Source organism: Patagioenas fasciata, chromosome 23 (genome assembly GCF_037038585.1).
Source record: "Patagioenas fasciata isolate bPatFas1 chromosome 23, bPatFas1.hap1, whole genome shotgun sequence".
NCBI classification, from domain to species: domain Eukaryota; kingdom Metazoa; phylum Chordata; class Aves; order Columbiformes; family Columbidae; genus Patagioenas; species Patagioenas fasciata.
The window spans coordinates 5,293,805-5,321,467 of NC_092542.1; the positions used below are offsets into that span (position 1 = coordinate 5,293,805).

General features: G+C 48.1%; 1 protein-coding gene and 1 long non-coding RNA gene across 15 annotated transcripts in view; one reads left to right on the top strand and one right to left on the bottom strand.

Moving 5' to 3' along the window:
- Positions 1 to 1,247: 1,247 nt before the first annotated feature.
- LOC139825489 (uncharacterized) lies at positions 1,248 to 6,339 on the top strand. Of its 2 annotated transcripts, none has more exons than XR_011735562.1 (2): positions 1,248 to 1,500; positions 3,519 to 6,339. It is a non-coding gene; the product is annotated as an uncharacterized lncRNA (long non-coding RNA). The 2 variants fall into 2 exon arrangements; XR_011735561.1 differs by having other exon boundaries at positions 1,248 to 1,381.
- The window catches only part of PAX7 (paired box 7), a 96,637-nt gene continuing 73,537 nt past the window's right edge, over positions 4,564 to 27,663 (bottom strand). For 4 of the 13 annotated variants that reach the window (XM_071798295.1, XM_071798294.1, XM_071798297.1 and 1 more), the window contains exons 9-11: positions 15,257 to 15,322; positions 8,185 to 8,431; positions 5,102 to 5,371 (exon numbers count right to left, since the gene is read on the bottom strand). In XM_071798295.1, the coding sequence (XP_071654396.1) occupies positions 5,184 to 5,371; positions 8,185 to 8,431; positions 15,257 to 15,322 (501 nt within the window). In that variant the 3' untranslated portion in view covers positions 5,102 to 5,183. Of the gene's footprint in view, positions 4,696 to 5,101; positions 5,372 to 8,184; positions 8,432 to 15,256; positions 15,323 to 27,663 lie in introns of those variants that run through there. The other 9 variants (XM_065855299.2, XM_065855298.2, XM_065855301.2 and 6 more) reach the window with 4 other exon arrangements.

Genomic DNA, 27,663 nt, shown 5'->3' on the forward strand with positions numbered 1-27,663 from the left:
TCCCGCCTTTGCATTAGCGAATGAAGCGCACGATTTTGCCTCTTTTTAGCAAAAACCGCGTGTCTTTTGTAGGCGTGTGTGAACACTTTTGATTTACCAGCCTCCCCGCTCGCGCTTGGCACAGGGTTAAGCAAACAAGCCACCCAAAGCCACTTTTAATCCTTTTTTTTTTAATGTATAACAGTTATGCCTGAGTTACAGAGAGACACCTACAGGCAGCAGGTAGTTAAAGCAAATACCAGTTTCTCTTTCTACTAGAACTACTCCATATAGCTGAATAAATTATGGTGCGATTATATATATACACACGCACGCAGGCAGGCACGCACGCTCACATCCTCCCGGCAGGCACACACATGGAGCAAAATGGCTATGAGGCAAACACAGAAGCGACATATCCGCGGTTACTAGGGATAAGGAATGTCCTATAGTGCTATGTAGATATTCCCCGGGTATATGGAGGTGTTAGGGATGACGGGTTAGAAGCATTAAATACACAAAAGTCTCTGAGCGGCAGGAGCCAAATCTGCTGAGCTACTGGACACAGTGAGGAAATGTCCATTTTGTTGTGGTCTCGGGACGGCGCTGAGAGGTGAAGGCAGGGGAGCGGGGAGGCCCAAAACATCCACTCGGCGCTCTATTTTCCTTTCCCCCGAGGATGCCAGGTCTCATCTAGAGGCATGGAAGAAATGTCGGCCAGAGAGAACGTCTCCCTTCCCTTGGGTGAGGTGCAGAATGACCTTTTTGGATTCTAAGAGTCACCACAAGTTAAATATCTGCTCAGTGTCCGCTTGAGCGAGCGTGGCCACGCGTTCCTCAGGGTCCCGCTGCCCATCGCTGCTCCTCCATGCTCTTGTTTCACCTTCAAGGCGCCTCCCTCTGTGCTGTGCCCCCCTCCTCGTCCCACCCCATCCCCTGAGTTTGTCTCTTTTCAGCAGAACTGAGGTTGGCGATCCATAAAACGAAACGAAGCAAAGAATAGTTTGACTTTCATACATGAACGTACCATAAAACAAAACAAACCGAAAAAAAAATAAAAGAAAATAAAAAAACCTCCCCAAATCAAACCCATCCCACCCCAAAGGTTCTGGAATGTATTTTGAAAACACACGATAGGCAAATTTCTACAGTTCATTCCCTCCCCCCCTTTTTTTTTCTTCTTTTTTTTAACTAGCACGGCACTCACTGTGTTTTTAGTATAAAAAAATGTCAACTTTCTATAAACATACAGCACATGACCAATTTCCAACTAATGTACAAAGTGCGACCACGAGGGAAAGGTCAGAGAACAGCTATTTGCGCTAGCACGGGGCGTTTTTCCAATTCCTCTAAGAACTCTATTTACAGCAGTGCCCGGCTGTTCACGGACTTTCTGGTGAAGGTAATTGGCAAATAGGTTTCTACAGTGCTCCCTGTTCTGAATAGCTTGTGGTTTTGGGGTCCGTGAGGCCCATGGTTGAGGGATGCTGGGGAGATGTGGAAGCACGCACGGGAGAGCAGGTAAGATAACGGCGGGAGATAAGAGCTGACGGGGCTTTGCGAGCACCAAGAGCAGACAAGCGATTCTCACGACAAACTGAAACTTCCCTTCTAGTTTAGCGGGCAGTTAGGAATGCATTTGGTCAGAAATTTCAGTATAAAGAAGGGGTTGCGACTGTCTGGGGCAATAATCACCATCTATAAACCCCCAGGGCAAGGAGGATGTAGATTTGAAGGCTGGGTGATTATTGGTATTTGGCCTCTAAAACACTATTAAGTGTGGTAAGTAAGAAAATAATGAGCTCTGTTGTTTTAGCAGTTGGCTCAGGATGATACTGAGGTACAGGAGCAAATTAAAACAGATGCTTCAGTCCCTAATTTCCCAGTTCAAGTGTGGCTGCAGGTTACTGGTGTTGGGAATGATGTTTAAGCCCGGACTGGAATTCAGAAGAGATTCCTTCCTTAGATCAGCTCTAAAGCGTAAACAACATAAACCAGCATCTTCTGTTGCTTTCTGAGATCTCACACTGGCACTAAGCAGGGAGAGCACTCCAGAAAACGCAACCGGTCCAAGGGATCTTGGCTTTTCAGTCACCTCAAGGATATCGGTACCTTTGGCCCCACCTGCTCATCCAGCTGCAGGTGCCCTGAGAAAGGAGGCGAGGAATGGAAGCATCAAGTGCTTCCAAAGCTTCCTGATCCAACCAGATCGCAACCAGAGGGAAGCTTCACGTGTGGTACAGCTGGACAAGCAGAGGCTGAGCTGTGATTTCAGGAACATGAACGATAGCAATACAGCCTCTGGATGCACAGAAGCCTGTATGACTGTGTGAGAGGCAGAGGAGCCAAGCTGGTGTATTAATTTGCTTTTAGGAACGTCAAGCAGGCTCCGGCTCAGCCGTAAAGCAAAGCTGATGGAAGCCATATGTGGCTCTGGTGGGAAGCTGAGCAATGCAAGGAGCACAGCTCTGCTTTGGAACAGGTACTTGTCCACACGGCTCAGGAGAAAGCAGCTGGGTGGCTCAGGATATACGATATATGATACTGGGGCAAAGCAGGGGATAGTTCCCCAGAAAAGTGTTATTTCAGCTGCAAAACCAAGATGAAATTATTTGAGAAGAACGGAAGCAGCAACAGAAGAGAGCACAAGAGAAGTGTCTCCTTTAACTACCTAGGAGCACACGTGAGACCAGAACCCATCCGACCACGCCATTCTCTGTTACCACCAGTGGAAAAAAGCAGATATTCGTTCTCCTAAAGCAGGTATATAAAATAATAAGTGTATTATAAACCCTAACAGTCTGTAGATGACTTTAAGCACTGCTTGTCGCCATCGGACTTTACACACCAGCCGCTGGCTGGCACAGATTCTGTGCATCGGGGTTGTTATTCATGGACAGCGTTCCTTGTCCTCTCCAGATCCAACTTCAGCACGTTCTTGAATCGTGCCCTCACTGCACTGGAAGGTGAGGGGAAACAAAAGTCTGTAATATTAGACATCTGCTTAAGAATCATCAAGAATCATCACCACACGCAAAAGGGAAACTATTCAAAAACCCATGTGGGTCGTGATTTAGCAATAACCTCTTGTTGTTGGCTGCTTTGATCCCAACAATGTGATGAGAATTGTGAGCCGGTACAGAAGCGAGAGCGCTGGTTGCTACAGGAAAGTGGGGTGATAAATCCAGAGAACATGATCTGGCTTAGAGAGAGACGGGATCCACCCCCAAAATGGAAAGCAGAGGGAAGGGACTGAGAGATTGAATTGTACATAAAATGAGAGGGGTGAGGGAAGAGCTGGGAGGATGGACAGGGGCATTTCTCCTGGAAGCTCGAGGATGAGGAATGCTGTGGGTAAGGTAAAACTTCTCCTGCAGTATAAATAGGTGTAATACTGTGGCTCAGAGCACCTTTCCTCCCTAGCTGCTGTTAGAAGGACTCTTCAGGTCACCTCCCCTCTGACTCCACAGCCACATACATCCCTTGGCGAGAGGCAGCTGTGGGAAAGCACCTTCAGAACAAGCACCGTTTTCTTTCAGGTGGCACTTTCCTTGCAGAAGAACCTGGCTTTGAATCCCGACCCCTCCGAGCCGGCGCTAACCAACCCCTCAGACTCATCCCTCTCTCGGCTTTGCTTCTCTCCAGCGGAAGGAAAGAAGAGCCACTGACAGTCCTCACCCTTCTCGACTGGATGGGTAAAAGCTCCGACACGACAGGGTGTACCCGATCCCTTTCCTCTTTGTGTGCAAGGCCAGCGCTCGCTATCGCATCTCCTGTCTTCTCAGTGATAATCAGGTCTAAATTGGTCCCTACCAGGAAAAGTAAATGTTGCTCGTGCCTGTGCCCATCATCTCCAGTCCTCATGCAGCAAATTTACATTTACACTTTCCAAAAGTCCCAGGCTGGACGGACTTAAATCCTGCCCCTGCTTAGCAGCGGTCTGGCCTGTTTGGCCCTGCTTTGGGAAGCCATCAGTGAGAAAGGAAGGGGAGAGCGGGGTGGGGAAACTTGCTGTCACTTTCACATATGTTTTTCTGGTTTTGTTTGTATTTGTGGTTATTTTTTTTTAAACAAGTTCTTATATTTGGTCCATAGGTCTTCTGTGGTCCCGAACTGTATCACCATTAATGATCAGCTTGGTTATTCCTTCCTATACAACATTCACCAAATTTACAGCAATGGAAAGAAAAAGAAACAAAATGAAACGTTTTTTTTTGTACAGAGGAAAAAAGATCAATTTGGCTTTCACTATGCCAACTACCTAGATCAATAAGTCCTTAAGTGTGGGCAAAATGCCACGGCCAGGTAGATTAGAGGGAGGGCATGAATTTGGGGTTAATAAATGTACCCAACCCGTTGTCTCTGGCCAGAGGAGAAGTCAGGTCCCAGAAGCCAAGCTTGCCTCTGAGATGAGTGCTCTGGGAGCAGCTGGGTACTTGGAGAGCCCTTCCCATCTTTCCCATCTCCTTCAAGTTGGTGCGAGGTGGAAGGGAACTGGGAAGGAGTCGGGTCCGGGTGCAGGTGGATCCCTGGAAGGCTGGTGGTGTTTTCTCCAGTGGTACCAAGTTGCTGGAGTGGGTTGTTGGCACAGGCGGACTCTTCAGTAAGCTTGGCCCGTCTCTACTGGTAGGAGGCCCAGAACGGCTGAATGTTCTCCCAGCTTCATCCTACGCTGTGTAGACAGACTCACGTTCTTGGCCAAGTAATCAACAGCGGCTGAAGAGGAGGGGGAAAAGAAACGGGAGGGTGAGAAAACAGCACAACCTGAGGGTTAGCATTCAGTGGAAATAAGGCACTCGGCACCACAGGGTGTGTAATCAACAGGCCCAATGGACTGACTCTTATAAAGAGTATGGCAGTGGTTGTCACAGACACGAGAGCCCCACTGTGCTCCTAGGAAAGGGTTCAAACTGCCAGAAACACCTGAGAAAACATTGCTGCTGGGTGAACACATCTGGGCCGTGCTGCCTGTGCTGCTGCGGTCCCTCCAATCTCTCCGTGAACCTCCCGCAAAGAGCTAAAATCCTACTTCTGCCATGGAAAACGGTGTTTCTGAGGGAGCTGCCCGAAGCCAAGCCTGAGCAGAAAGGCAGCGGGATAAGCCTTCCAGCCTCACCTCCCCGTATCGTCATCTCACGGTGGCAAAGTCAACTCCTGCGCTCAGTGACGCTGGTGGAAACAATCCCAGAGATTTCAGCGGACGCTCACCCCGTTTGGACAGGGCTCAAATCTGACTCATCCGCTGCACGCTGACTCACGTGTGCGAGCTCTGCTGCCAGCCTGCATCCACCCTTCCTCGGGGAAACCGATCTCCGTCTGGGTGAGAACCGCAGCCACAACTCCTGAAGCGATGCATGAACCTGCATCCCAGCTCGCCTGACTGCCCCGCGGTCTGAGGGGGAAGAGGAGCGGGGCAGGATGGTGACATTGCTCATTAGCTGAGCTTCAGTCAAAGTCTCTCCCTTTCACTAGCTTTAATGTCTCAAATTAGATTAATAAGGAGCTGGCAGGAGATCTACAATCGGTGCCAATGAGTAAACAAATTTCAGCCATCAACGTCTTGTCAGACGTCTGCCCCAGAGGAGGTCCCTTCCAGACACAAATTCTTATTAGACTTGTCATATCTATTAGAATTCCTTTCACGCTTCTGCGTTCCATCACCGGCATCATTAACACAGCTCCGGCCTTTGGGAACCGCAAGGACCACATTAATCTGGCATCTCTGCTCCTCGCCGGCTGGGCCAGCACAGGCGCTGGAAAGGAGCAGGATGAGCGCGGGGTGAGCTCTGCGGGGCCAGAGCGAGGTCTGCGGGGCAACAGGGCTTCTGCCTGGAAGGAGCCGATTTTAGGCAAGTGGATGTGGCACGTGTGTCCTTGGGGACAATCCTGCGGCGGCTCAACTCGAGCACTGGGCTCTGTCACCTTGTGTTGTAGTGTCTCTAGCTTCAAAATATAAATATATATATACAGGGTGAGACCCCACACTATGGTTCTTGTCCAGACTTTAGCAACTCGGTCCCCTGATATTTCATGGAGCCACATTAAATAATGTCTTTGAGAGGTCACGAGGGGATTGCCTCCTCTCTGTGTGGTTGTGCTTCTGTCCTGTTGTCACCTGTGTCAGTTCAGGTGGGTGTCTGGGAAAGGACGGGGGTGACTGGTCATCCTGCCCTGGGCAGCACCCAGCAAAATGGACAAGTGATGGCAGTCCATCCTTCCAAAAAAACCACGCTAAACTCCCACTATTGCTTTTTGTGCCAACGGGAAGAGTTCAAAGGCATCAGGGCATCCCATGCCAGGAGCCGAAGAGGTGGTTTGTTGGTTTAATACAGTGGAAGTCAAAATAAAACCAGAAACTTACCCAAAGTACTCTGGGTGTTTATTTGCTTATGTGAGAGAGAAAGTATGTCTGGATTTGTGTTTCTAAAACAGAGAAGTGGGCAGAGGGAGGTTCTCCAAAGCCTATCAAAGCTACAAGTCCTGGTTACATCCCCTGCTATACAGAGCCTGCCCGCACCATAGCAACCCCCCATTTTTATTATATTACAGCGTTCACTAGAAAGAGTTTTGATACTTTTTTGCTGCATCGTAGAAAGAGGAAAAATATTATTTGAACTGAACATCACTAGATAATGATCTTGTGGAGGTCACCTCACACTGATCAGCATTTAAACAGCATTTGAAAAGAATTAAAAAGCAGGAGGAATTAAAAGTATCTGCTAAATACAAAATGCACTGAGAAAGACAAGGAAAAATGGTGTTCTATCAAGGTCAACTTCATGTAAGTGATTGCTCTAACAGGACTAATTACCAATGAAAACTGTTTCCTCACACAGACATTATTATAAATGGGGCTCATTATAAGAAGCAGCCTGGACTCTCATGACTAGTAACAGGAAAACACTCCTGTTCTGAACCCAGCCCAGCGGGCTCTAAACTGGACTTGTAAATTAAATAGGTGTCCAGCAGGAAACAGGGAACCGTGCAACAGAAATCAGGAAAGTTGGGGCAAATAAAGCATCATAAATAGGGCCGTGTGAGCGGGTTTTCATCAGCATAAGGAGAGGCCCAAGTAAAAATTCCTGCAGCAAACCAATACAAACCCTTCTTTCTCTTTCCTCCTCCTTTGCTGGTCTCTCTCTCTCTCTCAGAAAACTTAGCTCGTCCGCCTGATTTTACTTTTTACACACATGGGTGTGACTAACGTCTTGCCCAAGGGAATCTTTATTGGAAATACATGGTATTGGAATTTGTTTAAGATTTTTATCAATAGCACGTGTGTCCAGCCTCACATCCAGAAGCGAAGGGAAGGTCAAGGGGTCACAGATCAAACTCCCGAAAAACAAAAAAAGGAGGGGTGGGGGGAAGCTGCTATTGATCCCGTCTGCCGCCACAGCCGGTTCTCATTTAGCTGGAGAAGTTAAAGACATTAAAGGGCTGTGACGGAGAGGGGAATAAAAAGCCACAGCCAAATGGAAGGAAAGGTCACTGAGGACAAGCTGTGGGCAAGCAGGAGTGCTCCCGGAGGAAGAGGATGCACCTTTAACCCTCCACGGATCACTCTCTCACAACACCACACTTATTATTCGTTTAACACCGGCAGGTGAGCCCTTTGCCAGGCTCACTGGTGTGTTTGTGACCCATTCTGGAGGAGAAACAGACCCTCCCAGGGTCCCTCCGCCTTTCAGGTCTGAGGTTTGGGTTTGGGATTATAATTCCAGCCTCACTTCAGCCCTCACAGAACCACGGCCCAGTTGACAGGCACTGGTTTAACATGTTTTGTCGCAAAATCTCTCAATGTGACCTTACCTGGCAGAGGGCAGAAATGACACATATGTAACAGTTCTGTATTACTAAGGGATGGCACTAAAACTCCAGTTTCCCTCTGGCAGAGCAGGATGAATGAGGTGTAGGACTTTTGGAGAAGTGAGAATTGGAAATGGGGACAGAGAGAGGTCTGCAAGTTGTCCTTTTCCATATAGAAATGTAAGTATAGGTAAACTAAAATATTTTAATCGGGACTTTAGAATCGGACTACAATGGTGCTGGGGAGGCTGTGCAGAGCAATCTCCATCTGTGTCTGGTGAGCAGGTCTGCTTTTTCTCTCTAGATGGCCAGATTTCCATAGGAATCCCTTCCAATATCCATACCTTCTCCATCCCCTCCCTCTCTTCTACGCAAGGGGCATACAACCAGTGCACTTACTTTGTCCGTACTGTCCATACTGGTAGCCAGCCACTGGGTCCACGCTGTAACTGGTGGTGCTGTAGGTGGGAGGACAGTAGGACTGGGAAGTCGGGAGGCTGTCCACGGATTTGATGGAGTCGCTCCGCTGGCTGCAGCTGGCAGAGATGGAGTTGGTGGTGTCCAAACCACCGTGAAGGGGAGAGATGGAGAAGTCAGCCTGGGGTTGAGGAGGAACCCCGCTGGGGTTGCTCAGGATGCTCATCACCTGGAGAAACACAGGAGGCCACACGTCAACGGCTGGAGGAGAAAGGGCACACGTGCAGCTGTCTTCATGCATACCAGGGAGAAACAGGCTGCGTATATCGTTCATCTCTATGTATAATATACAATATCAACACAGGCTGGAGAATGAAGGCCTGCTTCCACCAAATAATAACAGACACACCCCACAGTTGGCTGCTCGGTGTCTAACGCTTTATTTGAAAGACCTTAATAGGGGTAATTGAGAGGTTCCTTCACAGCACATTCGATTTTTGGTGTTTCTTTGCTGACCTGCCAACGTCAGCTGTGCTGTTCCAAATGAATGCTGGAGAGAGGAATAAACCCGGGAGAAACCTGCTCGACACGCACTGAACCAGCACCCCCTCCCTTCCTATACGAGGCACCCTCGCCCACAAGACAGGGAGCAAAAATCCATATTTTCCACAAGGGATGCTGAATACAGCCCCTTTCTTTGGAAGCCTGAATGCGGCTTGGCTTGCAAAGGTCCCTAGTGAAAGCAGACACAAACCCCTTCTGCCTCTGACACAGATTCCACTTTAGGGACTGAAATGCCAAAGTTCTCTTTACCCTCAAACGTTAAAGGATAATAGGTCCTGGTTCAGCTCCTTTCAGTATAGTGCTTGGTTTAAAAATGTAATTAAATTTGCACACAAGTGATCTTCCTGCTTTGAGACCTGAAACAGATGAACTTATGATCTTTGTTGGGTTTTGGTTTTTTTTTTAAGATCTTTTGCAGCAAAAATGCCAGATTTGTTCCTGCGGGTGAGCTTGGGGTAAACCACTGCCCTCAAGCCTTCACACAAGGGCCTAAAACTAGCGTTTTAATGCAATTGCCTTCTGCAATCAGCAAAATTACCCCCGGGCTGCCAAGCAAAGAGTGTAAAGAGTTTGCAGAAGCGAGGCCGTGGCGAGGGAAGGAAGGAAGGGAACTCCCGATGGCTCTCGGTTGATGTCGGCAGCGCCGCAGGCTGGGGACAGCGGGGGGAGAGGGGACAGGCAGTCACCTCGGGGGGCCAGGCCAGCGCTCAGATGCCGAGCGGCTTGAAAATCTCCGAATTTAGCATAACCTTATTGACATCAATTAAAGTGGCAAATTGGAAATATTTGGAGCCTGGCAAGTGGTAAAATGAGCCCTTTATCCCCCAGCAGCGGCCTGGTGAGCTATTGTGTGGAGGATACATTCTCTGGAAGGACACAAGGGGGGTGGTATAGAGCGGCGTGTCCCCTTCCCGCTCACCCCGACACCTTCCGCGTCCCCTCCTCCTTCACCTTCCTGCTGGAACGGGGGCTTAGGCTGAATAACCAGCTAGGCTTTGGCTTTCTAAAGCTTCTCCTCCCCTCGGAAGGACTCGGGAGCTCTGCAAAGATGCTTTTTCTCTTGATGCGATGCCACCTCCTGGTTCAGCCGGCCTGAGATTTGGCTGGGAGGGGAGTTTGGGAGCAAGGGTGGCTGGACACTCATGGGGAGGCTCTGGGGAGGGAGTTAGTTAAAAAGCCTGGAAAATCAATCTAACCCCAATCACTTAGTCTGCCGTGAAGTACAGAGACACTGGAACCAGCTCTAAAACAGCTTCGGACAAGCAGCGCAGTGGTGGCAGCACAGAGCTCAGACACTGTTCGGCCACCCTCTCCTACTGCATTGAGCTTGGAGTTTGCTACTAGTCCCCGAAAGCTAAACCCAGCTTAGCTGTTTCTACACTGCAGGACAGGCGGTGCTCCAGACAGAGCCTAAACTACCTCCAGCTCTCCAGACTCTCCAGGCACAGTTTAATCACAGCGATTAAGCCCCGAGTTATCTAGATGAAGCTGTTTGGCCATAACGCTGTGCAAAATGTGCCCGTGGAACTCCCTGCCCCATTGACAGCCCAAAGACTGAAAGACAGGGGGATGAAGAAAGGAAATTGCATTTAAATATGCAAGACAGAGTGGATTAATATGAGAATAGGGTTGTCATGCTTTTCTGTGTGGATGTAACGTAAACCTCTCTGCCTCAAGGCTTATGCAGTGGGGAAATCACAGCGCTGCAGCCTGGTTTTCCAGCTGCAAAGTTATTTGTAACCTTCCACTAAGCCGGGTCACGAACTTTGCTCTGGCTCAGCTCCGAATTCGCCTTCTATGCCCCTCGATCCCGCCGGCTGCATTCAGACCTCACAGCTTCAACATCACTTTATCTGTAGGTGTTACACCCTGCACCTCCGTGCCCTGACGGATCTCCGGGACACTCGCGTATACAGCAGCCACGAGACGTCATTGAATTTCATTTGCAAGCAGAACCGGATGGTTAAAACAATAAACATCCTTCTTGCAGGCGCAAAAACCACACCAGTTCGGGCAGCGCAAAGCTGGACCGTTTGGTCTCTCCCTTCCTGAGCTGTCTGGGTCTGGTAGTGCTGCCTGCAGGTGCAGAAAAGAAACTGTGAGCTACAAAACAAAGGGCAACTGGAAGCACTCATGGAGCAGAAGGTTTTCTGGTGCTCTCCCTCCTGGCCATCTCCCCAAAAGAGTCAGCTGCTTTATATTACTCAGAGAAAATAAAAGGCTCTTAAAGCAAGCAGAAGTCATATTAACACTTCCGCTAAGGCCCTTTTAAAAAGAAAGGGGGATGTAAAGCAACGTTGGTAAATGAAACCCAGATTCACACTCTTCAGATTCAGAGGAGCTGAGACCGGAGAAGACACTTGCACAAATCCCACTAAAGACAGTAATTGGCTTTAATCAGTCAGAATCAGGACTGATTTCTAATCCCAGCTCTGCTACTGACTCACAAGGGCTTGTGCAAGTCACTTAAGCTAGGACTCAACTAACCTTAGCCATGCAAAGTTAAGTTTCTAGTCTCTGCTAATCCTCTAGAATCCCTCTACAGAGAAAGTGACACTTCTGAAGGACAATTCATCCCATCCTAAGACCCCTTTCTGAAAAAGACAGGCTGAATTTCCCTCTGGAAATCCATAGTGAAACATCAGGATACCGGTATTTCATCAGGACAATGCCAGGGGGGTGAATGGATACGGAACCGTACTGGAGATGCTGGAGGCTCCTGGGGAGCCAGGGTGGCTGCCAGATGAACCCTGAGAGAGGTTTGGGGCTCAGCTGAACCTCAAAAGTCTCTGTTCCCTCTTCAGCAAGGCTGACTGTGGGAAGTCTCTGCCTTTTCCAGGCACACTGAGAGCAATTTGGGGTTGGGCTCCCCCCGAAACTCTGTTTGCACAGGTTTATGAGAGGACAGCATCCCATCCTCCCCACCCCGGCACACACGGAGGTGTCAGGAATAACAAGTGCGAACCGGAGGTTTCTATTCCCTCCCTGCTATGCAGCCACCCAGCACAGATAACCCTACACGAGCCCCCCACCCTCGGCAGCCCTGCGTTATCTGCCTTCTTGTTTCAGCTGGATAAACTCATTTTCCAGGCAACTTTTGAACTTCGGAAAGTCTGGGGCAGCTGGAGAAATCCCCTCCTCAAGAATGCAAAGTCCTTTTACCTTTTCTTTTTGACCTTGCTTTCTTATAATTTATTACTTCTTGGTGCATTATCATCACTAACTAAAAATCAATACCCACTTCACATCTGTAAGGTTTTATCTGGAGGGAAATCTGCTCCGTGTCCATCACAGTGACTGACAGCCTTCCCTTTCCCCTCCCTCTCACCGGTTGTCTCTCTGCCTTTCTCCATCTCCTTTCCCTTTGCTCGCTGTCCCAAATCAGTCACAGGCGTGGCGTGGGCTCGCACTTTGGGCTAAGTCAATAAAAGCCACGGTGCGAGGAGTCTTCGATCTTGCTTCCACCCCTTCCAAAGGTCATTTGTCGTGGGGGAGAGGAGGTAGGGGTGCCCATGTGTTGGGGAGACCAAGGTTAATGCACAAAGATCCTCCTGGATGAAAGAGCCACCCCCCCTTGCCTCCTGCTGCTGCCTCCCTCCTCACCCTCATCTCTGTGGCTCCCCCCTGTTCCCTGTCCCCCCCCGGGACGTTTCATCACTCTCTCCCATACTTTAAAAGAAGGGGAGTTAAAAAAATGTAATTAATTCCCTCCATTTCTGAGCTGGCCCTCAGGGCCTCTGGCCGTGGAAACTGTAGCAGGGGAAATGTGCACCCTTTATGATAAACGAAGGCGGCTTTGGAAAGGGAAGTGCAATTAGGGCCTTCAATCTGTGCCATCAGGCCTTCGGATTTTAGGTTGGGGGGCTGGGGGAGGACACAGTTGGGTGGGTAGAGAAGTGATAAGAGAGATACCGCTTTGATAGAGAAGGGGGTGAGAGCACCAGGGAGGGGAGCAGCCAAGTTTCACAACAAAACATTGCCCCAGAACCTGGCTGCTGCACCTCGCTGCTCTCTGCTGTCAAAAGCTATACGACAAATACCAGGGCGGCCCAGGACAGGCTATACATCCTCTGAGTCCCTACACCTCCTGCCCTGCGTTATCGGTTTGCTTTAGGCTTGCTAAGATAACCAGTCAAGGAGATATCAGGCCCTGGACACAGCAGGCTTTATATCCACACTCAGTGATGCTGCGTGGCCCCGTGAGCAGACGAGGAAACGGCCTCAAGTTGCACCAGAGGAGGTTTAAATTGGATCTGGGGAACAATTTCTTCCCCAAAGGGCTGTGGGGCATTGGAACAGGCTGCCCAGGGCAGTGCTGGAGTCACCATCCCTGGAGGGTTGGACAGACGGACATGAGGTTCTCAGGACATGGGGCAGGGACAGGGGTGGGGGAATGGTTGGACTCCATGATCTTGGGGGTCTTTTCCAACCAAAATGATTCTATGATGACACCGAGGAGCCACACGGAGATCAAACCCAAGGCAACAAAATGATGGGAAGGCAGGAGCCTGTGGACAGAGTTTTCCAGAGTGACCCCGGATTCTGTGGTGTCTCCATTTCTGGGCACCTGATTTGACACAGTGTAAAGCGTCCAAAATCAGAGGCTGCCTCCGAAAAATGCTGCGTTTAGAAACTGCTGAGCCTGGCTAAGTTCTGAATAAAGGGAACACGTAATGATCTGCAACCAGCTGAAGGGTGTTAACTCCAGAGAAGCTGCCGGGTGGTCCCAAAGGGATGCAGACTGGACACCAGGCAGGAGTGGAAAAGGGAAAACCAGAGGAAGGGTCTCTCCTGGCACTGGGGGCTTCCCTAAAACGGGGAGAAATCCTCTCTCTTTGGGAAAGGCTGGAAATGTGATCAGTTGGAATATTTGATACCACATCAGGAAAACGCACTTGGAAATTCTCTGTTGTAGAAGTGCTGGTGGGCTGAAATCTCTCTCTGTTTCAGGTTCTGTAGTGTGAACATTTACACCAATCCCTCGGGAAAACTGCAGGACCTGATGGGTTTACTAAGGACACGGCCCAACCCAAGGATCCGCTCGCTCTCCACGAGGAGCCGGTCTCTGCCACGTGGGCTGACCCAGCTCCTGCTCTGGCCTCCAAGACTGTTCTCACCTACTTGGTGGGGACTCAGCTTAATCTTTTCCATCTTTATTTTGCAGCCTGTTCCACTAATCTTTTCCTCCTCTCTTGCGGAAGGCAACCCTTCCTCATCTTAATGCTTTTTGATCTCTGTGGATTCATTTTCACTTGGTGGGAAGAGGAAGAGTCGATTATTCTATACATACATTAAATGGAAACAAAATGAAGAGGTGACTGTAGGACTACTGAAAGCTGAATAAAGAGTTGTGAGGAGATAAATACAGTTTCCCCAAAGATCTTCACTTGAAAGGAGGATAAATATATGCAAATATGCCCCTAGGTAGGACTAAAATGACTTATGTAGCAATCGCTAACACTGCACTCACAAAACCAAGCAATTAATTCTGAATATTTTCTAAATCACCAGACCCAGCTGAGTTGTATCCCAATATGCCACACCAATCCAGTAAGTATGCCCATTACATTTGATTTTGCAATCAGGCCAAGGATCCAGACAGTGCTTCACACTTCTTGCACCTAGAAAATATCTGATTGGGGTAAATGCAGTTGGTTCAGAGTAAATTTTGGAGCAAACTTCACATCAGCCTGTCTTGATCATAACTTTACTGACTTCAAGCACAGTCCTGATTAATACTGGGGTAAATGAGCAGGTGACTTAACTCTCTATTTTGTTGTGGGTTTTAAGAAGTTTTAGAAACCTGATGCTCTGCTGCTTTGTCTAGCCAGGTATTTATAATCCATCGATCCACACGTCTCTAGTGCTAGAGAGTGCTATGAATATGAGCTAACACAACCTCACACACCCTCCCTGCTACAGAAGGACCCGGGGCTGACAGCAGCAGCAAAGTCTCATCTTTGCAACCTTCCCCACTCCATAGGAAAACACTCAGAGGCCAGTGAAATGCCCTTCCCAAGGCCACGCAAAGTGTGTCAGAAGCAGAGCCGGGAATAGAACACGATGTGCTCGAATCCTTTCTGGAGCATATGGGACAGACGTCACCAGATCCCTTCAAAGTGGTCAAAAACGGTTACTGTGAGCCTGTGCTTGACCAGTGGTAGCGTTTGGCAGCAAACAATAAACCCAGAAATATCATCAATGCCTTTCGGTGACTTAAAACATCTGAAGGATGTTTCAGTACCGTAGGGGAGCAGTCTAGGACACAGCGGGTGAAATGGAGATGAACGGTTTGTGTCCTAAAATGACCCTGTTCACTCGACGGATGGAAAAACTGCCACACACTCATGATGGAGAGGGCTCGGGGAGATGCCGGGGGTGGGATGGAGCTGGGGGTGCGATGGAGAGCTGCAGCAAAGCAGACCAGTGCAGGCTGCGCAAGGGGAGGATTAGGAGAAACAAAACAAAAAAGGCGATGGGAAGTTATTACCTGATTGTTCAAGGCTATGGTGAGGTTCCACCTGGAGCACTGCATCTTGTTTTGGGCACCCTGCTTCTGTAGAGATGTACAAATTATGGAGAAGGTCTAAAGAAAAGTTTCTAAGCTATACAAAAGAAGGGGAAGGTCTTAACTGTAAGGATAAGAGAAATTGCTTAAGTCTTGATGGTATGGGAAAGAGGAGCGGGCTCTTCTCGCAATGGAAATACCGTAAGGAAATGGGAAGCACCGCAGGATTATACACCCGTAGTTTGGAGGGGAGTGCAGGGAGGCATCACTGTGAACGGGAATTACATTAAAAACTTCTTCATGTTGAAACACGAGTCACTGTCCCTGGTTTTAGGGCATCAAACTCTACTATCACCTAGATAAAAGCAGATGGCAAAGCTTTCAGTAGTCTGGGTAATCAGAGAGGAAACAAAAAGACATGCCATGATACTAGGGGCTGTTTAAGATAAAGGGAGGTTCTACGGGCACTAATTGCACTAACAAGCAAAAGACACGGACTCACCCCTTCCAGAAATGGGAGAGACTGGAGCCAAAAGGCTAAATAGTGCCTGGCCATGTTCAAAGTGTCAGAGGAGCCTGATTCTCCTGGGCTGCTCAGTATCTCCCCTCTGAAAATGGGCACTTTGTGCTTTACTAACCATCAACATCACTATTCACCTTGTGTTACCTCAGCGGGAAGTGTTTTTCCTGATTAAATTGGAATTGCTAAGACATTTTATACAGAATAACTGAAAGAAGGCCAGCACTTCCCAAACGTGCTGGTTGGCAAACCGAGCCACCCTGTACTCTGTATTTCCAGGCACTAAACTGCATTAACAGAAGCCATCGCAAGCAAACTCTACCCTGATGCTGTTTTCCCTGTGAGCACGTTTCCCTGTAAAGGCCAAGTGAATACGTGGGAAAGTTTCCAGGGAAAAATCCCTTTGTTGAGATACAGAGCATCCCTGGGCAGCTTTACGCAGGGTACTGATTGCAGGAAGATGGATCTTGCTTGTGGCGTTTTGGAACTCACAAAATCATCTGGGAGGAGAAAGCAGAAAGGCACAACCACGGCAAACTGGAATTCCTCGACATTTCCAAACAGGCAGAAGCACTCAGGTTAGGTCTGGCTTTGGAAATAGGCTGGAGATCACTTGTGGTTTTTATTCTGCACCTATTCATCATTCTTGGGTAAGCTCAGACATGCTGATGGCAGGTGAGGAACAAAAAGGGCTTGGTATAAGATTCAAAATACCGAGAAATAAACAAAGGTTTCCTACTAAATCAGCCCTAAATCTATTGCTGTGTATCTGTCTGATGTGAATAATGGCAGGGTGGGGAGATCACGCAGCACAACTAAGTCCCAGCAAATTAAAAGCGTTTGATGAACTCCTGTCGTTCCTCTCTTCAGCATCCCCTACGCCGGCAGAGCCTAACAAAGACAAACCAAAATTCACAGAAAGGTCTCCTCGTCCCCTCCTCCCTTTCCATTTCTCTCCTTCATTTTATTACTTTTTTTTCTTTCCCATCTCTCGGCTAAGCTGCTCTGTGCTCGCTCACTATCAGAACCCCCGCGGACACTGGTAATGGAGTGCGGGTGCTGACTTACTGCTTCGAAACAAGATTTCCTGAGATCCTTTGAGTCCACTCCATGGCCCACCCCCCCGCTTGCTTTTCTCTCCCTGTCTCTCCCTTTTTGGAGAGTGGAGGGGAGCCTCTATAAATGTGAAAAGAGCCGCACTACAAAGAATCCCCCGAGTGCCATATCCCAGCCCCGGGCGAAGCTGCTCGGTGCACTGATAGACCCGTATCTGCTCTAGGACTCCTCTTTCTCTTCCCCTCCCTCTCGCTCTGATCAATCGAGGGCTGTAATCAGTTAAGGTCCAGCTTAACTGCAGTGTAAGATACACCAGTTAAGCAAAGCCAATGCCTCCAGGGTTCCCATGGTAAATACGGAGAGGTCATGGGGAGATGAAATAACCCTGATAAGTTCAGCAAGTGCAGGGCTAGCCAGGCACACACCCAACGCTTAATAACTCGAGCTGGCAAAAGAATGGAAGAAAGGGAAAATCAGAAGCGTCTCCTATTGCCAGCTCCTCTGTTGCTTGTTCGTTTGCGCTCTCGGTTCCCCTGATTTCCTGGGTGGGGGAGCCTGGTGCATTTTTTAAGGTGAGGGTTTCTCTTTTCAGCTCAGCCTAATGAATGAACAGACCCTGGTCCTGTCTGCAAGCGCCTCAAGATTATTTGGGATTTTCTGAGGGTACCACAGGGATGAATTTTTAAAGGCAGGACCTCTTTTTTTCCCCTCACCCGTAGGAAAATCACAGCTCCTAAATCCAAGGAAATGCCTTTTGCAGCCCTACATAGCGCCACGTGCTCTTCCCTTGGACTTCTCCCGGCTGCTAGGGAGCACTGGGGTATTTCCAAAGACAGGGAAGAGGAGAAGGAGAAAGGAGGAGAGAGAAGGAGAGAGAAGGAGAGAGAAGGAGAGAGAAGGAGAGAGAAGGAGAGAGAAGGAGAGAGAAGGAGAGAGAAGGAGAGAGAAGGAGAGAGAAGGAGAGAGAAGGAGAGAGAAGGAAAGAGAAGGAAAGAGAAGGAAAGAGAAGGAAAGAGAAGGAAAGAGAAGGAAAGAGAAGGAAAGAGAAGGAAAGAGAAGGAAAGAGAAGGAAAGAGAAGGAAAGAGAAGGAAAGAGGAGGAAAGAGGAGGAGAGAGGAGGAGAGAGGAGGAGAGAGGAGGAGAGAGGAGGAGAGAGAAGAGAAGGAGAGAGAAGGAGAAAGAAGGAGAGAGAAGGAGAAAGAAGGAGTGAGAAGGAGAGGGGAGAGAGAAGGAGAGAGAAGGAAAGAGAAGCAGAAAGGAGGAGAGAAGGAGAAGGAAGGAGAAGGAAGGAATGAGAAGGAATGAGAAGGAACGAGAAAGGTGGGGATCCTTGCTGAAAACACTGGCTCTAAGAGAGGATTACCCTTACAGCTAGGATGTTCTAGCTCAACAACTGCTTTCCCCATTTTACTCCATAGTAAGGCTTTTCCTTTCTCTCCAGAAATGTCCGTTCTCAGAGACGGTCCAGGGAAGAACGAGCCTTTTGTGTTCATTATTTGTAATCACCTTTACACCAAGTTCATGCTGTGCTGGATTCAAACAGCTTATCGTGTTGTAAAGCACTTCAAGAGGAGGCTGGGGACACTTGGACTGTTGAGGGGACTTTTCTGTGCAGGGCAAGCTGCTGCTCCCATTGCTGAATTTCTGCCCCTCAGATGTGAAAGATCTGGTACAATTCAGTCACCATCAAATCCCTCCCTCAAATTCTACCTGGTTTTAATCCCAAATTTATAACTCTAGCTGAACACAACGTGAAGTTTGGGTCCAAATGCCACTGCGGGAGCTCCCCTCTAATTGGACATTGGTTCACAAGGCACTATAGGGAAAAAGAACATTTAGAATTTATTAAAAGCAATGCAGACGCACAAAGAACAGAACAAAATCTTTAACCAGAAGCAATAAGAAAGCCTTAAAGGATTTGAGTTTAGATAAGTATCCCTCTTGGAGTCCTCCAGCTCTTTCAAAGCTCTTTGGACAGGACTTGTCCTGTGGTGTTACAGTGATTATTGGAGTAGCCATCGCAAACAGGTGAAGTCTTTGAACAACAAATGTAAAAGTTGAAGCTCCTGGACTAACACATCATTAACTGCGCTTATTTCTTATCTGTGTGTCACAGTTTGGTTTGGCTACATCTGATGGTACTCTAAAATAAAGTATTTTTTAGAATTACACTATGAAGCCACTAAGAAGTGATCTCAAGCATCAGAGTAGCAAAATGCCTATTTTTAAAAGCTTGCCTTTCTCACCAACATCATTGACTGCCTTGAACTAAGTGATTTCTGAAAATCAAAAGATAACCTGATGAAAGGTAACTGTCTGCTGGCAAAGCTACATCTGCACCATAGCAAAGGGTCATAGAACAGAATCAGAATCGTTACCTCATTAAAATTAAACCTCTCCCAAACAAAACCAGCAATACATTTACCAGGTGGGTATGTAAACCAACACAGCTTGCTCTCAAACGTAACCAAAGAACTTTATACATTAACCCCACAACTCCTGGCTGAGCCGCAAACTCTCTTTAATGAAAATATCTTGATGAAAAGCCTCCAAAAACTGGCAAATCCTCTAATTTGCTGTGTATGGTTGTGCTTCACCTGTCCTCCTCGCTGGGGCCAAGGGGAGCAGTGAAGGTCTCACCCACTTGTGTTACTCGAGCAGAGTTTTTAAGGCATCTCCTGCATGTCGAAGTTTCAAAGCGTACAAGTCACTGCTGATCCAGAGATAACTGGTGGAAAAGGGATTAGAGATACTTAGCGGAGGAGAGGGAAGACTCAGGAAGGGCTGATTATTTTAAAGATATGACTATTTAAAGATAATGATTGCATAAATTTAATTAATGCATTTTCATGCTGCAAATGGCCGTTTTGTAATTAATGTATCTGGCCTCGCTAAGCATGGGAGATCACATCTCCCAGCCCCCCTCCCCTTCTCCATTCCCCCCTCTGCCTCTCGTTTAATGAAAGACAGAAAGCAGATGACAGAAACAATTTGTCAGCCAGTACGGGTGTCAGATGCCTAATTGGTTGCGCTGAGTTAGTGGAAAGTAAAGGGGGAGAGGGTCGAGGCTGGGGGGGCTCTTTCCTCTTTATCCGAGGCTTCGGGGTGGGTGTCTGTATGGGTGTGGGGGGGAGAGCGAGGGGGCGAAAGTGTTTCTTGTTAATTGATGGAGATTAGGACACAGATTGGCGGTGGCAGGGACTGGGCAGTGACAAGAAGGGGACAGGAGAGGCTGGTTAACACCCGTGCAAACAAGCTGCCATATCTCACAATACGTTAAGTCCTGGCAGCGTTGACAACGTCAATGGTTCTCACCCGTCCTCCCGCTGCACCCCACGCACCCCTGGGTGTCAGTTTTCCCCGTTTGGTTTGCACCCTCGGGACCTCGGCACAAAGTTGGGGACCCCGGGGAAGGGGCAGAATCGAGGCAAAGCACAAAGACCAAAGCCCCAAATCAAACCTGGGTTTTACTTGCCCTAAGCCTTGCCCAGGGTTCACACCGTTCACACCTAAGAGATGCTCAGAAAATCTGCGTGTCCTGGCTCCTCCCCACTGTGAGACTGTCTTAAAAACCACGAGATTAAGCAAAACTGGAGTTAATGTATGTACCAGCTGGTGCCTGAGCTTTGTGGGTGCATTTGGGTCACCGATAATAAAGTCCCCATCTGATTAACTCTCCGTTGGTCATTACATGGAGAGAAAAAACCTCCTGTCCACGCAAAAAAGACCCAGGAATCCAGAGCTTTCTGTATGGGTGAGCTGAGCATCCCGGCCCTTCAGACACCCCCAGAAAGCAGCAGCACAGAGCACGTGTTATCCACAGTCCCACCTACGTAAAAAGCAGAAAAGTGTCTTATTTCTGCAACATTCTTCTTATTTTCCAAAGATTTCTGCGACCTACTTTAATGTATTTTATCACCAGCACTCTCACCTTACAAGGGGAAAAACGAGCCCAATAAAGGCTCCAAGTTGAGCCGGCGCAGACGTTTATGGGGGAGAAGGAATGTGAACCCCCCAAAGCCAAGGCTGGTGTCCTCATTCCAACCTTCTAATGAGCTCAGCGCAGAAACGAGGGGAACTTCAAAACATTAGTGCCATACGTTGATATTTAGTGTATGTACACAAGCCTTTCCGTGGAAGACAGAAGTTTTCCAAAGGTGGGGAGAGTTTTACCAGCTCTGTTTTCACTGCCACACACAAAAAAAGGTGGTGGATGGAGAGGCATGAGGGGAAAGAGCTAAGAATAGAAAATGTTGAGTTTCCATGCTGGGCTCTGATCACATTTAAACACGCAGTAATGAAAATACTACTAAGTTTTTGCGACATACTACAGGTCCCTCTACAAATGGCTTACAAAGGGTTGACAGATGTACAAATAACACTAAACGTAATGAAAAAAACCAATGTTTTCTTTTAGATGAAAAAGCCTTTTAAATAGTAACAATGAAAATGGAAAGGAAATGGGTGAGGAACGTGAGGGCAAATACAAAGATGGAAATGCAGTAAAACGCTGAAATTCTTAACAAAAAGATATTGAAAATGAAATACCCAGTTGCGAGTTGTGTCTCTTTGAATCTATTCCCCTGCAAAGTCAAAAGAGAAGAAGCCAACTTAGTTGCAACTCTAAGAAGGAAAAAAAGGGCCCAAGGTGCTGCAGGTAAAACTGTTAATCCCACGCACCTTTTGTCCTTCTGGTTTATAAACCATGAGTGTGCATCACTGGGCTCTGATGGGGAGGAAGATGCTCTAGTGGGTATTAAAGAAATGCTAAATGATTACAAGCACCATATTGGCTGTGAAAGAGAGCAAGCTGCGGTGAGCTGTGCCTGTCACGTCACCGCTCCTGCTTGGCAAATAAGTTCTAATGCACAATTGGTATTTATTACATGACATACAACAACTGTCTCATTAAATCAGGGCTTGAGCATAGGGCAGAAGTCTTAATTTAAAGTGTCACCAGCTATTGAAATCAGATGGTTGAGGCAGAAGCAGAGTGAAGGGGGGAAAAAACAGGGACTAAAGGAGTAGGAAATAGTCACTGGTCCTAACCCACCTTTAGAAACAGGTTGTGATTTCTATGCTGGTCTGGGCACTGGTTCAAAACAATATTTACTCTGCGTTTGCTTTCTCTACGTGCACTTTCCAACTCTCTCCCTAATAAACGGTTGGGCACCTTTCTGTGTGTTTCAAATGCAGCGTCGAAAGCAAAGGTTAATGCTGGAGATTGCATTCCAATTGAAAACGCGGCAACCGGTAAATTTGGTTTGTTTAGAGTGGAAATGCTTGAACTGCTGTAGATGGGCGGCGGGTGCGCAGGAGTGGGGAGAAGGGGGCGGGAGACGCTCCCTGCGCCCCAGCTCTTCGCTGGGCAAAATTAAATTTCAAAGTTTAATGAGTTGCGAAGGGCGCTGGATTAAAAAGCCTGAGCTCCGCGCTGCCAAAACTGAAGCAGCGAGATGAAGAGAGAGAGAGAGGGGAAAAAAAAATCCCACCAAACCCAAAACGTCAGGGAACAGAGCAAGTGAAAAATGTCAGGGCAAATTGCTCTTGACAGTGTTAATATCTGCACCTCATAGCAATAATTACATGTAAATAAATAGTGAAATAGCTCTCAGCTGGAGTCTGTACTCTGAGTGCAGATGCCACTAACAGCCAGCTGGGGACCTTTCGCTCTTCGACTGCTGCTTTCCCCCTTTTCTTCCCTCCCTCCCCCCTGTTTCATCTATGCCAGAGCTAAGAGCGCAATTGCTGGCGACTGCAAAATCTGTGCACGGCCCTCCCCCCTTTCTCATGGCACCGCGTTCGCTCCCTCTTCATATCACCCTCCCGGCCAGGGGCTGCTCTCGCTGTCAGGGGAAAGGGACAGTCGCTTCTAGCCCTTGCCAGGGGAAAACGAGCTTTACTGGCTTCATGTCTGGCCATGGCGTGAGTAAAGCCAAGGGGACGGGAACGGCATGGCTGCCTATCCTTCCATCTCTCTGGGCTCCTAAAGATGTCAGGAGGGACGGAGCTATCTGCTTCAAACACTGGGATTATGTTCTTCTTATCGCCGAGGTTGCCTGTATTTCAAAAGGACACTGGAGAAGGTACAGTTTGGCAGCAGGATGCAAAAAGATGCTTCGTTTCCACAGGAGACGCGTCTCCCACTGCTATCAGAAGCATCCACAGAGATTTATAAGACTGAGCCGGTGTCTCCAAGCTTTGCCCAAGCACAAAATGCACTTCTGCAAACCCGCCTCGTTCCTTCCAAGGGTGTCACAGCAAAACTGCCATGGCCCAAGCAAGGACAGGGGGAAAAAAGCCACTGCGCCATCAGCATTGCTGGGTGGAATCAATCAGCACCTTTCCTGGTTCCCTGGGCTGTGATGGCAGCCTAAGAAATCACAAATGACATGGAGAGGGTGAATATTAATTGACTATTCACTGTCACTTCCAGAACGAGCCCTCGAATGGAGGCAGCAAGGGGAAAATTCAAAGCAAAAGAAGCTTCACTTGGTGGAGCATCAACGTGTGGGACTCCTCACCACAAGATGTGAAGCTGTGTGGATTGAAGAGGAGATGGGAAAAGTACCTGGAAGGAAGGTCCACTGAGGATTATCAGGCAAACTACCTTTTTTTTATGGAAATCCCCTGAGCTGGAAATAGTGAGAGGCCAGGAGAGCGCCCTGTTCTTGATCCTCATGAGGAATCTGCTCATGGTCGCTATCGGAGAGGCCCTGCTGGGCCAGGCAGAGCTGTGACTGTCACCAAGCTCTTGGCAGCCCCCAGGGAAAAGAAATTCCCAATGTCTCCCAGGCACTAAAGCCAAAGGGCCGTGGGCGTCTGAGCAGGGAGGGAGGACTCCAAAGGCCTGAAAATAAAGCTACAACTGCACAGAAATATAGAATTATAAAATATGGAAGCACTTTTACAAAAAAAGCCTTCTGAGTGAGCAAAGGGCCTTGACAAAGCCTCAGGTTCCTACCTTACATTTAAGCAGGATAAAAACTCTGCGCCTCCATTCTTGGCCTTGGGGATACGAACCCTCCCCACACTACCGTGAGGAGAAACACATCCCGGGATGATGAGATGCTCAGATATTATGATGAAAGTCTTAGATAAAGTTAAGCTCATTATTTTAGCCCTATTCGCTTCCACTCGGTCAATTGATCTCTCTGTGCCTTCAGTTTAGCTCCAGCCCTACAAAGTGCAGGTCTAACTGTGAGCCGTAGGGCTCTACTAACCAACTAGCAGACCTGTGATGCTTAGTCCCGAATGAAGCTGGCGTGTGCCCGGCCCCACCGCCAAAAGATGCCGTATTTTCATGCCGACAGCTCATTAGCCACTCCCTAATTAGCAATTAGTCGGGGGCCAAACTACTGGAGTAAAGCAAATGAAAAAAATAACCTGCCACTGATAGGAGGGAGATGTTCCTACGGAACCGCAGCCTTGCGTAAGGGAGAAAAGCTTTGAGGCCTTTCCTTTGGGCTAATGAGATTCACAACAACACCCCACACTGCACCGAGCAACAAACACAGCTCCATTCTTCGGAAAACAAATATGTTCTTTAGAGCTTCCTGGTTGTCAAACACCTTTTTGTTTAGCTCAACAACTAATCCACTTATCGGAGGATAAAGCTGCCAGTGAATCACCAGTATGATAAAAGCATGCACAAAATTAGCAAAAATTTGCCTATGGCTCCTGCACATTCAACAAACACCAGCTAAGAGAAAAATGAGTCCTTTTTTTGCTTTTTTTTAATAACTGAGATCCCCAGGAGAGATTCTGTCAGATAGCAGCTTTTCTTTCGCTTGCAGTTTTTTTTCCTCTCTCTCCCTCTCTTCCCATATAACCCAAGCACCGAGGCTGGGAGATGCTGGGAGCTGATAGGAGAGCCACGGAAATTGGCAGCATTTGAATAAGTAAGAGATGCAGCCGGGCAAAATTTTAATAAGTTGGGGTTTTTTTTAATAAAAAAAAAAAGAAAATAGTGCTTAGGCATTGGCTTCTTCCCTAGGATCTCAGCACTGCTGGATGCTGTGCTGCTCAGGAGGGGTAACACCTATAGGATGCTGGATTTGTCCTTCCCTGCTCTTCATTGTGGTTTGTAGCCCGTTGTGATTTAACCCCTCCACATTCCCGTGTGGCAGATCCACACCAACTCTCCCGTTACACAGATGGGGAAACCACTGCAGACAAGAGTGAGTAGCTTGTCAGGGTTGGGCAACCAAGTTAGTAGTAAAGGACACAGAACCCCATTATTTCCAATCCTTCGCTGCCACAAACATTAAACCACCTTCCCTCTCCCGAGCTCTTCCACCCAAACCTTTGGAAGGACCTTGCAGAGCATTAACTGGGTAAATGAGATTTATCTACTCCCTGGAATTCCCTCGGCTATGGAAACCTTGGGAATTTCTCCAGCAGGGATGTGTGCAGAGATGTTCTGGTGAGAATTCTGGCATCTCTGGACAGCTATAAACCCAGTTATGTGAAAGGTGGAATGAGACAGAGAAAGAGGGAAGAGAACTCCTTGGACTTGGACTTTTGCAAAAGACTTGTTCCAATAAGACAAAATAAATACCTCCATAGGCTGTGGCATCAGTGAAGAATGATTCAGCTTTTCTGAGGTCTGACTCATCTTCTGAAGATCCCGGCTCTCTGTACTCATCATCTAGAGCACCTAAGATGACTGAGCACCTAATGGAAGCGTGTCAGTTAAGAGGAATGACTGTGAGTGATACTCTCTCTTTGTTACCTTTCACTGACGGTCTGAAAGGGAGAATCAGCACAGTGTGATTATTGCTGCCTTCAAGATTACCAAAATCGCGCTACCGTAGCTGTTACCGGTGAGGAACCAACAGGAGCTGACTGACGCACTTGGCAGCTGCCAGACTTTGCCCCACACCGAACTCATCAGCCTCTTCAGAGCCCACCCCCAAGGTTCCAGCCAGCTCAGGTGATGAGGATGCTCCCTTGATCCCAAATCCTTGTTTTCCTGGACCGTATGCACCTCAGCTGGCTATCTGCATCACCGAAGATTAGCAAGAAGACACAGCTAGTTCAGAACCGCACCACAGCAGTCGAGCTGGGAGAACTGGGGTCTTTGAAGGTTTCTGGCTGTACTTTCTAAGCACGGCTCATTACTTGGAAGCACTGTCAGCACAACGAGCGCAGGAGGTGAAGTTCTCCAACTGTCCCAGGCCACAGTCCCATCGCGAGAGCCTGAACGGAGAGAACCTGACACATTCCAATATTCTCCTCTTCCCCCCCACCAATTTGCCTGGGCTTGAACAGGACCACAGCACATGACGACAGGAACATTTAGGGGAGCTGGGAATTAATCAAGAGGCACCCACCTGTCAGGCTGGTATCTGGAACTAAACAGAAACACTTGCTAGTGCTTGACCTCTCGCCCTCCAGACAAGCCTGCGGCTCTTGAGCGGTTTGAGAAACCCTCTTGCAGGGATCGTGGCTTTGAGACCCCGGGTGAAATAAAGCAAAGGGAGCAGGCGAGGAGAGACACAGGAGCTGGGTTACGAGCGGCGGGGGAAGGAGGAAGAGGCCGGTAGGGGGACTGGCAATCTTTTGGTACAGCTGGGAGAACGTAGCTGGTGTGATGACATGGAAGCAATGGGAAAGACCAGAGCACACAATGGGTTGGCCAACGGGTCAAGAGCAAGAGCTGTCCGAGGCTCAGCCCTGTAGGTAAAAGAGACTGGAGAGTTAGAGACAAATATCCTCAAGACTTTCTATATATCCCCTGGATGGGGTTTGTGTTGGGTGACATCAGGGCGTGCTGATCAGCAGTCCGGCACGTTTGAGTGTTAAATCAGCCTTTCTTGTAGTTAATGGAGGCCAAAACTCTGCACTGACAACTGTTCAAACAGTGAAACCTAAGGCAATGCTAACTGTGTGAAACAGCAGAAGAAAGCCCTGCGTGCATGCCAAGGGATTTTGAAACACCAATCTTAAGGTATGGGATTAAGATCTTAATTTTTAAAAAGATGTGGTGCACTTGGTCTTTAAAATGCATGAACAGATTCTAGCTGATGTAAAATGGCTCAGCCACTCTGGTAGCACTGACCTCAGACCCAGATGATGTGATCAGAAAGGTGCTACCCTAGTTCTGACTTTCAGATTTTTGGACTTCTGGGGTGTCTGTGCAAACACCCAGGAGAGGGGAAAGGACAAATACTTCAGGACAACCTCTTTCCGCCTGCCTTAATACTGAAGAGAAGAGAGAACAGTACAGAACAAGATCTGAACCAACAGTGCAAAGGGGTTGGGACATTATGCCAGCATCCTACAAGTTCCCATACTTTAACAAGTGCAAGTCAGTGTGCCAGTCCAAAAGCCTCTGATGTTTCCAACAGGCATCTGTTACACCTGCTTCCTCCTCGTCTGAAACAAAAACTCCTCCTTTCCTTGGCAGAAGTTACTCAAGCACTGAAGTTATTGAAAGCCTTAAGTCTTGCCTGGTAGAAATCTAAATACTGGGGGTTCAGTTCCACTGATGTTCCCTGGATCTATACAGTATGGACTGGAACATAGACCCTAAAATTCTTTGCAGGAAAGATGCCACTTCATAGATGGACATAGAAATGGGGAATAGACGTTCATAGGAGCTGGGCAGAGACCGAGAGCTAAGGAAGAAGCTCGGAGTGAAGAATTCATTTGCTTTCTGATTTATACTGAGCTTGTGGCCTAGTGATGAGAGCAGGAGGACACAAGTGGCTGCTACAGAACCCAAGAAAACATTTTCTGCAACTGGTCCCTGCTTTTTCCTCTCCATTGCCCCAAGCAGCAATGACTAAAAGCTCCAGGGAGAGCTCCA